The sequence below is a fragment of the Bactrocera tryoni genome, chromosome 4 (genome assembly GCF_016617805.1).
Source record: "Bactrocera tryoni isolate S06 chromosome 4, CSIRO_BtryS06_freeze2, whole genome shotgun sequence".
Lineage (NCBI taxonomy): Eukaryota > Metazoa > Arthropoda > Insecta > Diptera > Tephritidae > Bactrocera > Bactrocera tryoni.
Genome location: NC_052502.1, coordinates 62824600 through 62838796, shown reverse-complemented (window position 1 = coordinate 62838796; position 14197 = coordinate 62824600). Strand labels below are relative to the sequence as shown.

Sequence of the window (14197 nt, the reverse complement as noted above, 5' to 3'; positions counted from 1 at the left end):
GTAACGGAAATATCGTTAAACACTGAGCACCTTTCTTTGTTTTTTTTTTGTTAGTTCGCCGACAGCACTTGGTCGGATAAAATCCGAGTCAATTCCTGTGTGTAGAACCGGCTGTCGTGGAAAACTAAGCACCTATTTGTATATTCCTTTAAACCCTCTCGGATAATGGTCTTCCTATATTTCGGCCACGTCTCGGTAATTGGATCTTCCGTTCAAATTAAAATTTTCAATTGCATTTTATTGAACTGAGTTTCGGAAGCCGATCAAGAAGCTGATTATAATTATATTATATTCAAATGTGCGCATTTGGAATATTATCAGTTTAGAATGAGAATATACCACATTTTTTAGGTTATGTTTTTGAGAATTGTTCTAATAATTTAAGTATATATCTAAACCATATCGATGTATACATGTATGTAACAAAATATTTTAAGTAAGATTACAAAACTTTGGAAACTTAAACAAAATTTGCTTTATTTACTATAAGTAACAGTATTCGTACTTTATTTGCATTAGCCAGCTGAATCGCTAGTAACAAAACACCAAAATAAAATATTTTATAAATAGCAAGAACATATATTTTCTTCTTTTTATATTGAATTTTACTACTTTTATTCACTTTCGAATGTGTAGTGTTTTCTGCCATCTCCTGGATATTGCTTTACAGCCACTGGGCGATACATACGGTAGTTTTCCAACCAATAATAAAGAGCAAGGCAACCAGACATTACACCAACAAAGCTCAGCCAATATTGAGAATTTGTAAATCTTGGTTTCTCCGCCTGCGAGAAGCGATCTTCTCCGTATAAATCAATGTCAGCATGCAACTACAAACCAAAACATCAAATTAAAGTCATACTTTTTGTTCGGAAAGTGCTTGAAACAAAATTTACCGTCTCATGGAGATTGCGCTTATGCTCCGGAAAATCGTATGGATAGTAGGGGTCTTTCGATTCAATACCTAAACCTTTACCCAAATCAGGGTAATCACCATAGCCTAGACCGTTGTCGGCATATGGACGATATTCCTCTGGCAGTAGATAGTATTTTTTTGCAGCCGCAGTACAATCCTTTTCGGTTTTTGGAATCTGAGCAGGTTTGTAATCCTTATTCCAACCAGCCACTATAATTATCGAAAATTGTAAAAGGTTTACATAAAAAGGATAATTTTTAGCGTTACGTAAACAAAATAAACTCAATAGTGTAGCACTATTTTATCAAGCTGTCAAATTGAACAACTACTTACTGCCTCTCGCCACATGCTGAAATAGCATGGGGTTTGCAACTTGAAGCCTCTGTGCGGCTTTTAGTCCATTGAATATTGCGGACATTATTTGGAAATGCTTCCTGGACTTCTGTGTTTTTCCAACAGTACAGTAATTATTAAGAATCAGATGTTTCAATTGTCAGTTTAATTGACGTTTTCTTTTAAAGCAATTCTTACTTGTGGTGTTGCCAATTTGAATTTACTTTTACAAAACGTTTACCAGTTAAGGGCTGCACCAATAAATCTAATGTATAACGAGGAATGAAAAACAAAATTATTTATCCTTATTGCAAGTTAATATGAACATACTGTTAGGGCCGTTTTTTCTATATCAGATCAGTTCTTGCAGATGGCTAGTAATCTTACATTGAAAAAACTGCCCTAAAACTAATAATTTGCTTTAGGTAACCGATATAATGACAGATAGATAGTATTATGAGGTAATGCTCCGCGACCTAGGGTCTATTGTGCCCTCTCCTATATCACATGTCTTCCCAGAGTCCCAGCAGCCTGAAAAGTTCCAGGAGTTTGCCGGGCGCTACTGAGGTGATGTGATCCCTGCTGATATAAATGGAATCCAGGGCCTTAAGCCTTTTTCCACAGATTGCTGTGCAATCCAGGATTAGGTGCGCTGGTGTTTCCTGTTCCAGGTCGCAGAACCGGCAGTTAGCACAGGAGACTATGCACTTTAATGGCAGTTGGTTTGGAACGGTAAATGCATGGTAACTATAGTCTCTCTATTCAATAAGTTACTCAAAAAGTCACGGCTACTCAAATTCCAATAAATTGGATGAATTAGTGCAGTAATAAACGCATACACCCCGTGCAACAATCGCTCATTTCAATTGTGTAAAGAAAAACGTAAATCTCTTGTATAAGCTGGATTCAATCCCTCTCTTATTCCGAATCGACCATAGAACTCTCAAAGCTTACATATTGTGGTGATAATATTTAAATCGTTAAAATATCTGAGATAGTATATGATAAATGTAATATAGTATTATTTTGATGGATAATTGGGTCTCTAGCCGTTAATCGAAGTTCACCATATAGATTGATGTGATATCCGTCCAAAACGAGACTAACTTATAAATAGGCAATACAGCATTATTTAGATGAACACTTGGGTCTACAGCCATCGTGTAGCATGACATCAAAATCTGTCAAAAACAAAACGGTGGCTTTTAGACACTACGGCTAAAGCAGTATAATTCTTCTTCTTCTTTACTGGCTTAGACACTGCTTACGCGATTATAGTCGAGTTAACAATATCGCACCAGTCGTTTCCTTCTCCACCTGGTTTTTCCAACGGAGTGGAGGTCTTCCTCTTACTCTGTTTCCTCCGGCGAGTACTGCGTCGAATACTATCAGAGCTAGAGTGTTTTCGTCCATTCGGACACATGACCTAGTCAGTTTAGCCGCTGTCTTTTAATTCGCTTAATCGTCATATACTACGTGATCAAATTGAAAGGTGAATTTTGTCCATTTCATCTCCTTCAAAGAAACCCCTTCCCGCTGCAATACACTTATGCCAATGAATTTTCTAGCCATCATAACACTTGAAAAAATTATCCGTCGTGATGACCATCAGAGTCTTCTCCGATTCAGCTTTTATAGCCTCAATTGACTCAAAATGGCTTCTCCGGAGCGGTCGTTTGGGTTTGCAGCCGGATGTCCAACGGAGCTAAATCAGTAAAAATCGAAGAATTCCCTTTTAGAGCCTCACAAAACGACGCGTATCTCAAATAGTAATGGTTATTTTGAAATTTAGCATAGATATCACTAACAGTACTATCAAATCACAGAAAAAAAAAATTACCGATTCGAAAAACACGCGAAGTATTTCAATTTGATCACAGTAGTATCCCATACAGCTCATCGTTCCATCGAATGTGATATTCGCCCTGGCCAACGCGCAAAGGACCATAAATCTTTCGCATAAAATTTCTCTAGAAAACTCGTAACGTTGACTCATCAGATGCTGTCATCGTCCATGCCTCTGCACCATATAGCAGGTTGGGAATAATGAGTGATTTATAGAGTTTGGTTTTTGTTCGTCGAGAGAGGACTTTACTTCTCAATTGCCTACTCAGTCCGAAGCAGCACCTGTTGGCAAGAGTTATTCTGCGTTGGATATCCAGGCTGACATTGTTGGTGGTGTTGATACCGGCTCCAAGATAGGTTCAATATCATCGGCGTATGCCAGCAGCTGTACACTCTTATAAAAGATTGTACCTGCTCGGTTAAGTTCTGCAGCTCGAATTATTTTCTCCAGTACAAGTTTGAAGAAGACGCACGATAGGGAGTCGCCTTGTCTGAAACCTCGTTTGGTATCGAACGGCTCGGAGAGGTCCTTCTCGATCCTGACGGAGCTTTTGGTGTAACTCGACGACAGTTTACATAGCCGTATTGGTTTTGCGGGGATACCAAATTCAGACATCGCTGCATAAAGGTAGCACTTTTCGTTCTGTCAAAAGCAGCTTTAAAATCGACGAAAAGGTGGTGAGTGACGACTCTCTTTTCAAGTGTCTTTTCTAAGATTTGGCGATGATGCATGCTCCTTATCAGTTCTTCGCCGCCGTGTTTGATTTTTATCCGGCCAAGGACTGTCAACTCGGCAGAATTCTGCGGCTACAACAACAACAACAACAACAGTAGCTTGGCCTGCAATCCATCGGCCCCGCCACTTTGTTGTTCTTCAGATGGGTAATTGCTATTCAAACTTCTTCCTGCTCGTCGTCGTAACCAGCTGTTCTTTCGCATTTTCCGAAAACCAATGGTTTCGGTTGCAGCTGTACGTACGAAGCTTGAAATGCCGTGTCACAGGACCTCGAAGCGCACGCACGTCAAAAACACTGAAGACGTGTCTTCCGTCTATCACAACATGATCGATCTGGTTGGTGGTTTTTCGATCTGGAGACAGCTTGGTGGCTTAATGAATTTTCTTTTGCTGGAATCTAGTGGAGTCTAGTTCGAGCCCCGGCGAATTCGATCAGTCTCATCCTATTTGTGAATGTTTCAACGTGGAGGCTGAATTTATCGATCATAGTGCCAAAGATACCTTCATTGCCCACCCTGGCGTTAAAGTCGCCAAGCACAATTTTGATATCGTGGTGGGGGCAGCTCTCATAGGTGGGGATCTCTCATCCAAGGCTGGTTGTTATTTTTCATTGGGTTCTTTTTTTACGTGGCGGGTCCCAATCCCAGCGCACAACCCTGCGGAGGGGATGTTTCGTCTTCTCACTTTAGCTCGCCTTCAAACGGATGTTCTTAGGCTACCCAGAGGATACTTGGTTAAAGACCGGAAGTCGTGAGCTGCTTCATATATCGCAAGAAATAAAACTGACAAAAAAATTTAGCCCTAAACATATTGAATCGTGCTAAATCGAATAATATAAAAAATATTCGCAATGCGAAAAAAGTGTTAAAGTGGAGTTATTTTAATTTCAATTCAACTTAGTCGAGTTGTAAGCCGTCATAGGCGTTTAAATACATTAACATTTAATATCTTTGTTACAAACTCAGACTCAAGTGAGATAATCCGTTGACAGTAGGTGCGTTTGTTATAGATAATATAAATCCTGACATTATTAATTGGGTTTTGAATCAGGAGAAAAAATATTGCCAAATAAATAAGTATTTCATTATCAAATTAAAATATTCTGAAATGAAACCAATGCTTATGATATGCACTAACCTGATTTGAGTAAGACCGAGTTCATCGTGACGTCGAAATTTTGTGAAATTTTATTAAGAAGAGTTATATAATATACATATACGGACTGCTCTTTTTGGCCCATCTGTAATATACATTTCCGCCTAGCTATTACTAATTCAGACAAATTTTTTGATACAATAGAATCGTATAATTAGTTGGAATACTTTTTAATGTGAGTAAAAGTTTACTATTTGAGTAGTATATAATATAAATTTTACTTTTAAATATAAATTATACTTTTATATATAAACATAAAAACAAATACAGATATGTACATTGAAGTTAAAATAATATAAATATATGTATGTATGTATCTACATGGAGAATATTCAGACATTTGTCATGGAAATGTGTATATGAGAATATAAATATGTACAAGGTCTGTCGCAAAAGAAACAGAACTTTTTAAATATAACTGTTTCTTGTGGCGCCACCTATTGGTGGGTATATGAAATAAAAAGTTTGATCTCTTGTTGACATTTCGTAAAAATTTTAAGACAATTGGATAACTACAATCGATGTTATCGATCAAAAAGTGACAGCAGCTTTTGGTCATCGGTCGTAAAATGCAAAGAGCAAATATTAAATTTTGTTTTAAACTTGGGGAAAACGTTTACTGAAAAATTTCAAATGATGAGAAAAGGTTATGGTGATCAGTGCCTATCCCGTAGTAATGTGCATGAGTGGTTTAAGCGGTCGTCTTCAGAAGTCAAAAATAAAGACAATGCTGATTTGTTTTTACGATTCCGGGGGTAATGTACACCGAAAGTTCGTCCCACCTGACCAAACGATTAATGCTGTGTTTTACCTTGGTGTTATGAAGCGTCTTTTGTCACGCATTCGTCGTGCTCGACCACAATACCGTGAGGCAGGGTCCTGGCGCCTGTTGCACGATAATGCGCCGTGTCATCGGTCGACGCTTGTCACTGATTTTTTGACAAAAAACTCCATATTAACCATTAGTCACTCACCCTACTCACCTGATCTGGCACCCTGTGATTTTTACCTATTTGGAAAACTTCATTTGCCCATGAAAGGACACTGGTTTCAGGACATTTCAGCTATCCAAAAGGCGACGACCGATCTTCTCAAGAGCATTCCGAAAAATGACCTTAAAAACTCATTTGAAATGCTAATTGACCGGGCTAAATGCTGTATCGAAGATATTTGAATAAAAAAATATAACTTTTAAAAAATATTAATTTTTTGTTGTTTTTTTAACAGTCCTGTTTCTTTTGCGACAGGCCTTGTAGTCCACATAAATGTCTATATACAAGGTTAAAAATATGTGCACACATCTGAAATAGAGTATAGTATACATATTTTCTAATCAAATGCCTTAACTTGAACTTGAATATTTATGATTTAAATGGCCAACGGCGACGTTCTGCGTTTTCCTTCTCTTTATCGACCTTCCAATGGTTTGGGTCCATCAGATACTCGCTTTAGTGAAATATATAGTGTTATATATGTAATTTTTACATATTCATTTTAGCTTGGACTTAATGGACTTACCGCTTGCGAGACAATTCCGTTAGAAGTTGTGCCTTTAGATCCGCCAATTTGCCACCATCTCCGCCATATTCCTCTGGCAATATGCTACGAGGCACATGCTCGTACAGACTGTCCAAGCTTTCGGTATGGAAATGAATCTTTTGGGATGATAATTATTATGGTTATAGCTACATTTTAAAAGGGAGCTAATTTCAATTTCAGTAATTTACCAATTTGAAGACTTCACGACTGATAAACGGTTTCATGATGCTCACTACTTTATCCAAGTAGGATGGACAGTTGATAATATGTATAGCTTTTAAGTGCACGGGTAGTGCCTCTTGTAGGAACGCCATGTAAATACGCAGTGTGCTGAAGGTCATCTTACTCAGATGTTTCAATGTGTAGCCGTTCATGTCGAATATTTGCACTTCACCGCTGGCAAATGTTTCTAAATTACCCTCGATGGAAACACCACCATCATACGTATTGAACCGACAATCAGAGACCATGAAAAATGCTTTAGTATCGGCGTTGTGATTGACCTACCATAATACAAATATACAAAAAATCAAAATATTCTTTAGAATATGTAATATTGCCTAACTAACCTTTCCGGGATCCATATCAACCATGCGATAACAGCTCACTTTGTAGCCCTCTGACGTAAGTCCAGGAAGTGGCACCAAATCTCTGTCAAATAAGCGAAAAAACATGGAAAGTGAGAGCATATAAATATAGTATGAAGCAAGAACGGTAGAATCACGACACATTCGTATCGCTACATTTTTATACCCTGAACAGGGCATATAAAGATTGCTACGATGTTTTTAACTCCAATAAGGAAACGTCTGAGACCCTATAAAATATATACAAATGTGCGAGCTAAGTCGATTGAGCCAAGCCTGTCGGTATAAAATTTTCTCACCAAGAAGTTTGGAACCGCAGATATCGGACCACTATAGCATATAGCTGCCATACAAACTGAAAGTTTGGGAGTATGGATAGCTTTTTCATTTGACGAGTTATCTTCATGAAATTTGGCTTCAATTATTGCATAATATAGTGTTACAATGGGCGAATAATTTGTTCAATTCGGATCACTGTAGCATATTAACGCGATACAAACTGAACGATCGGAATCAAGTGCTTGTAAGGAAAGCTTTTTCATTTGACGAGATATCTTCAAGAAATTTGGCATGGGTTTGTGTCCAAGGCACTGGTGCCATCTCCGAAGAAATTGTTCAGATCGAGTCACTATATCGTATATCTGTCATACAAATTTACCGATCTAAACAAGAATGGCAAAGCTTTGTTTATAATTACTATGAAAGTTTGATAGATCGATTCGTTTATGATGTGTCAAAACTTTGTTTCTATTATCCATGATATGTAGTATGTATTTAATGGTACTAACGCATAGTCGAATGTTTGCTTGCTATCCGCATCGGTTGGGTCACGTTCGAGGAAAATGTGTGGGTGTTTATTCCGCAAACTGTAGTTAATTTGAATAAGCTTTTTAGTGCCTTTTAAGTCACCATACATGCATCTATAGAAGCGTTTCAAAAGTATGCGATCTGAAAATAGTTAAAGTATTTTGACAATTTAAAATCAGTTTTTTCCTTTAAATCAAATTAGATGTCTTTTATAAATACAATAAGCCCAAGTTTCATAAAAACTTTTGTTTCATATTCTCTCTGGCAGAAAAATATCTTAGTTTACGCCGTGATAAATGAAAGAAAGAATTTAGCAATTAATAATTTTAACGGTATATTGGTTTGTTTCGAGTTGGATTTCAAAAATCGTAAAGATTATTTATTTAAAATGTATTCTTATTTGTTTAGTTCAATACTCAATCAAAATTTCTGAAAAAATAGTGCTCTCAGATAACCCATTGAGGAAGTTGCAAAACAAAATCTGCTAGGTGTGTTATGATGTTCGGCTACAACTGAGAACCCTACTTAATATAAGAATTCTGGTTATAGATTTCATCATTTTTGTTTTTCGCGCCTATACATATAAAGTCTGTGTTTGTGAAACTCGGAAATTGTTCTGGAATCTGAACCAAAAATACCACGTCTCATCAACTGTGAACTTTTAATGATTTACAAGGTGGTTGCAAAGTAAACAGGACTTTTTGAATCTAGCGCCCCCTGGTGGCGACATCTATATATCAACTGCTGCGTTAGAATCGGCTATCTTTATTGATTGTCCAGTGAGAATTTCATGACATTTCATTGATTGGAAGTGAAGTTATTGCATTTTAAGTGTCAGTATGTTTGTGTTATCGGTGCGAAAATGAGCTTCGAACAAAGAGCCAACATTAAATTTTGTTTTAAAGATGAAACAAGTTTATGGTGATGATTGCCTATTCCGTAACAGAGTGCACGAGTGGTTTCAATGTTTTCAAAGTGGTCGTGAGGACATAAATGACTATCAACGTGTAGGCCATTCAAAATCCGTGATCACCGAAAACTCCATCGAAACTGTGCGTGAATTCATCAAAAATCAGCCGAAATCATCATTGAAATTCATGGAAATTTGGGCTTACGAAAGGTGTGTGCACGGTTTGTTTCGCACAAATTGACTGACGACCAATTGCTCAGAAACCAACATTCGAAGGACCATTAACCACTCCCCGTATTCACCTGACATGGCACCGTGCGACTTCTTCCTTCTCGGAAAAATGCATTTGCCCATGAAAGGAGAGCGTTATGCAGATGTGGAGGCCATTCAAAAGGCTTGCACCGGCGAACTGGCGGCCATACCGACCAACCAGCTAAAACACTCGTTCGACATGCTTTTGGACCGTGCAAAAAGCTGTATTGAAGTAGAAGGATACTATTTTGAATAAAATAAAGTGATTTTGCCGAAAAACCCACTAGTTTTGTTTTTTTAAAGTGCTGTTTACTTTGGAACCTACCTTGTAATTAGATACTTAAACCTATCAAAAAATAAAGCAGTGTTTTTGTTATCGCCGAATTTATTCAACAAAAGATGTTCCATTAAATGATGTGTGCGGAATTTATGGTGCCGAAACGTTGAGAATGTTGGAAAGGCATTAAGTAATAATTGTCTGTCGAATTTTTGATTGGTACAATTTATTCAAAGAGGGTCGCGAACGCGTTAACGACGAACTACGTCCAGGACGGCCACCAACATCAACTGATGATCAACACGCCAATAAAATCAAAGAATTGGAGATCTTACTGGGTATAGCAAGTTTGCCACTATGTTTGTAACACCCAAAAGCAAACGTCGGAAAACCATTAAATTATATATTTAATTGATCAATGTGCAGAGCTGAGTCTATTTACCCACGTTCATCTGTCTATTCGTACGTACAGACGCGAACTAGTATCTGAGTTTCTGAGATATCGGTCTTTTTTTGCATACGTCCTCTTCTCATCGAGAAGCACTCATTTATTTTTTATGCAGGGTATTGTAGCTTCGATGCAATCGAAGTTAACGTTTATTCTTTACTTGACGCCCATATGTAGATTGAACGTTTTATTATTTTCAAAACCAAAATAAAATATGCTCATAATATTTACTTTGACTTAGGCACCTTATACGGCTTAACTGTGAATGATAAGTCAAAATAATATAGTAATTACTTTGTTAGAACACGTAACGGTAGTTAACAGTTAATTTCAAATATGGAACGTTCTATAGTAAACGTAATGATGCTATTACGATTGACGGATATGCGTAAGAATTTTGTTATTCAGTTCGAATATCGAGAATACTTAAATCACTTCCACTTTTTAACAAAATTTCTGAAAACAATCCTGTGAATTTATGGAATTCGCTTTCAGGTATGCGTTAGCAATTACAATTTATATAACTTTAATAAAATAAGTATATCTGTTAATGGGTGTACATTAATTAGCTCTACAGTAAGCCTCAGCACTCACCAATTTCCTTAGGCAATTTTGGATTTTGTTGAAACCACTCATACAATTCATCAATTTCAGCTTCTTCTGCCGCGTCAAATTTCATTTTGTTTGTTAAGAACTTATTTTCAAACTTTAAAAATTAATATTTTCTTTAGTTAAGACGAACTGCTTAATTCTTACACTTTACATATGCAGTTAACATTTACTTATATCAAAAATCCTTGATTTTGTAACTTTTAGTTCCGCGTAAATATTTTCACTTTCGTTCGCTGTATTGGAGAGCTGTGAAGTCAGTCTCCTACTGAGCTGGATTGCACAAGCTGCAAATTATTATTATTATTCGTTTGCGTTTATTTTCTATTTATCTTTTCGCTACTCGTTACTGATTTATAGTCGCCTGTATATGATTATAAATAAATGTGTGCAATTTCCATGTACCTACGCCGCCTTTCCGTTTTGTGCTTGTTTTTTGCGTTCCATGGTACCATAGTGGAATCAATGCTTTACGCTTTAAGAAAAAAATGCTTGCGTTGTTCAGCTTGAGTTGCTGCGCGCGTAAAATTCGGTGCAATGGCCGTTATACTGCGCCAGTATTTCCTAAACTTTTGAGCTATAGCTTTTTTATGGTACATACTATATTATACGGTATAAATTCCTAAATAGTTTTAAGATTTTAGCAAAAAAAAAGTAAATTAGGTGTCTTAGAACATACGTTATTTTACCATTCGTTATTTCATATTATCCTAATTTCACTCAAGTAGATATATATAGATTGTTCAAAATAGATTTATGTAGTGTCCCCCAGATAAATTCTCAGAGTTATGCTCAATCATGACAATTTAGAATTTCGAATATACATACATAGCTACCATTGCTAGTCGCAAACTATCGTTTTGAATCTCTACCAGAATTCTCTCTCATTATATTGAAAATCCTGTTCGACAGCATAGAATAATACTATATATGTACATATATGTAATTATTATTCCACCAAAATAATAAGATAATAAAATATGTATGTATGTATATATAGAATATACTCTTGGTGATCTTCAGTAGTCGAAGTCGATTAAGAATCGATTCTTGACATTCGAAAAATCTATTATTTTACGAGAAAACTCGATTCTCGAGTAGAATCCAAATCGAGTTTACCATCCCAACTGGCAACCATCGCGTGCACATATAATAACCTCCGCAGAATAATCACCACAAAAAAAACGATTTTTTTCCATGTAATTTATATGGAAAACAGAAAATTTGAAAGAGGCACCTCTTAATATTGATATTAACAGCTCATCTTTTGAGTGACATTTTTTTTCCACATTTCGAAAGTTTTGAGCCTGTTTTTCAGTTGAAAAAAAGGTTGCCTCAAAATGGCACACCCTAATGTACATATATGTATATAAAAATATACGTATATTTCAAACTAAAAGCAGGATATTCTTCTGGTGAGGCTTCTCTAGTTTTTATATCTCTTGTTCTTTGGATTTTACTATTCGGTTTGAGATATCGTTCCGAAATTTCGCACACATCATTATCTTCCAAGAAGCTACTCATTTGTCTAAGCCGTCGACGTCGCACCACTAAAGCACATACAAAGCTGTCATACGTACTGATCGATTAAAATCAAGTCCATGTGTGAAAAACTTTTTTATTTGACAAGGTATCTTTACGAATCTTGGCATGTATTTTGTTCAAGATAACTGTATAATATACGTAGTAATTATTCAGAACGTATCAATATAGCATATTGCAGACATACAAACAGGTCGACCAAAATCAAATCATTGTAAGAAAACTTGAACCTGTGAAGGGTATTATAGCTTCGGTGCGGCTGACGTTAATGACCTAAATTAAATGCTTTTTTGACGGTTTTTAAGAAAATGTTTGAATTGGCTTGAAAATTAATGGGTTATTAAGGAACATACGCCATTTGTTTGGTTGCAGACTCTTTTTGTACTCTTCCAACATGTTGTTGCAGAATATAGTAGTTTTATTCACCTAACGGTTGTACGTATCACCGAAACCTAGTCGAGATAGATGTAGGGTTATATATATATATATATATATATATATATGTGATCAGGATGACGAGAAAAGTTGAAATCCGGTTCACTGTCTGTCTGCCCGTTTGTCCTTCCGTGCAAACTGTAAATTGAGTAAAAATTGAGATATCTCTATGAAACTTGGTAAGTAGGTTTTTTAGTACAAAAAAAGTTCGAGTTCGTAGGTGGGCATAATCGGACCACTGCCACGATCACAAATCGCCATTAACCGAAAACACATAAAGTGCCATAAAAGAGCACTAAATTACGATATAAAACTGTAATTTGGTACAGAGGATCATAGATGCAAGGGCACCTGTGGGAAATTTTTTGAAAAAGTGGTAGTGACACCGCCCTCTAACAAGTTTAATGTACATATCTCCTAAACCACTCAACAAATCGGAGGATGACCTCGCTCACTTTCCATATAACGCTACTGTTAAAAACTACCAAAAGCGCGATAAATCAATAACTTAATACGCCAGAGACATTAATTTTTACCATTAATTGGAAGAGCTTTACAGGAGCCGGTGTGAAAATTTGTTGATGGGCGTGGTACCGCCCTCTTTTTGGTGAAATCCCAGATCTCGAGACCCGTCCAACCGATTTCGACATTATTATGTCACATTGTGAAAATGGACGAAATCGGACAGCAACAAGGCCTACATTCCATATAGCACAATCCATATAGCACAGTTCCACTTGTTTCGTTCTGTTTCCACTACACAAATCAAGAAGCAATTAATATAACGGAATAAAACTTTGCACAAATAATGTCTTTAGTGTGTGCCACCTTATGACCATAAATTGTTTAAATCCAATAGAACCCCTAGTTGACTTATAGCTAACTTCTGATCGAAAATGTCGGTCAATGTGTGATATATATATATCGGGTGATTTTTTAAGAGCTTGATAACTTTTTTTTAAAAAAAAACGCATAAAATTTGCAAAATCTCATCGGTTCTTTATTTGAAACGTTAGATTGGCTCATGACATTTACTTTTTGAAGATAATTTCATTTAAATGTTGACCGCGGCTGCGTCTTAGGTGGTCCATTCGGAAAGTCCAATTTTGGGCAACTTTTTCGAGCATTTCGGCCGGAATAGCCCGAATTTCTTCGGAAATGTTGTCTTCCAAAGCTGGAATAGTTGCTGGCTTATTTCTGTAGACTTTAGACTTGACGTAGCCCCACAAAAAATAGTCTAAAGGCGTTAAATCGCATGATCTTGGTGGCCAACTTACGGGTCCATTTCTTGAGATGAATTGTTCTCCGAAGTTTTCCCTCAAAATGGCCATAGAATCGCGAGCTGTGTGGCATGTAGCGCCATCTTGTTGAAACCACATGTCAACCAAGATGCTAACAAACTTTTTGTTGCCAAAAATGGAAGAACTGAACTCGCTACATGCCACACAGCTCGCGATTCTATGGCCATTTTGAGGAAAAACTTCGGAGAACAATTCATCTCAAGAAATGGACCCGTAAGTTGGCCACCAAGATCATGCGATTTAACGCCTTTAGACTATTTTTTGTGGGGCTACGTCAAGTCTAAAGTCTACAGAAATAAGCCAGCAACTATTCCAGCTTTGGAAGACAACATTTCCGAAGAAATTCGGGCTATTCCGGCCGAAATGCTCGAAAAAGTTGCCCAAAATTGGACTTTCCGAATGGACCACCTAAGACGCAGCCGCGGTCAATATTTAAATGAATATCTTCAAAAAGAAGTCATGAATTCTAACGTTTCAAATTCGATGTTATCTCTGAAATATTCCG

General features: G+C 36.8%; 2 protein-coding genes across 2 annotated transcripts; both read right to left on the bottom strand.

Moving 5' to 3' along the window:
* Positions 1-475: 475 nt before the first annotated feature.
* Positions 476-1376, bottom strand: LOC120773389 (NADH dehydrogenase [ubiquinone] 1 beta subcomplex subunit 8, mitochondrial-like). The gene is made up of 3 exons (XM_040102223.1): positions 1250-1376; positions 897-1126; positions 476-830 (listed from the first exon to the last, which is right to left on the bottom strand). The coding sequence occupies exons 1-3, from the start codon at positions 1332-1334 to the stop codon at positions 615-617; spliced, it is 531 nt and encodes a 176-aa protein (XP_039958157.1). The 5' UTR covers positions 1335-1376; the 3' UTR covers positions 476-614.
* A 4824-nt stretch (positions 1377-6200) lies between these two features.
* LOC120773388 (alpha-tocopherol transfer protein-like) lies at positions 6201-10561 on the bottom strand. Its single transcript, XM_040102222.1, has 6 exons — positions 10400-10561; positions 7900-8059; positions 7094-7175; positions 6713-7027; positions 6504-6640; positions 6201-6431 (listed from the first exon to the last, which is right to left on the bottom strand). The coding sequence occupies exons 1-6, from the start codon at positions 10482-10484 to the stop codon at positions 6347-6349; spliced, it is 864 nt and encodes a 287-aa protein (XP_039958156.1). The 5' UTR covers positions 10485-10561; the 3' UTR covers positions 6201-6346.
* Between the last annotated feature and the right edge of the window lie 3636 nt (positions 10562-14197).

Coding starts and splice junctions, on each gene's coding strand:
- LOC120773388 (XM_040102222.1), bottom strand. CDS start 10,484: ATGAAATTTGACGCGGCAGAAGAAGCTGAAATTGATGAATTGTATGAG. Junction 8,060..10,399: donor AAAATTGCCTAAGGAAATTG/GTGAGTGCTGAG, acceptor AACTATTTTCAG/ATCGCATACTTTTGAAACGC. Junction 6,432..6,503: donor ACGGAATTGTCTCGCAAGCG/GTAAGTCCATTA, acceptor ATTTCACTAAAG/CGAGTATCTGATGGACCCAA.
- LOC120773389 (XM_040102223.1), bottom strand. CDS start 1,334: ATGTCCGCAATATTCAATGGACTAAAAGCCGCACAGAGGCTTCAAGTT. Junction 1,127..1,249: donor TCAGCATGTGGCGAGAGGCA/GTAAGTAGTTGT, acceptor CGATAATTATAG/TGGCTGGTTGGAATAAGGAT. Junction 831..896: donor AGCGCAATCTCCATGAGACG/GTAAATTTTGTT, acceptor TTTGGTTTGTAG/TTGCATGCTGACATTGATTT.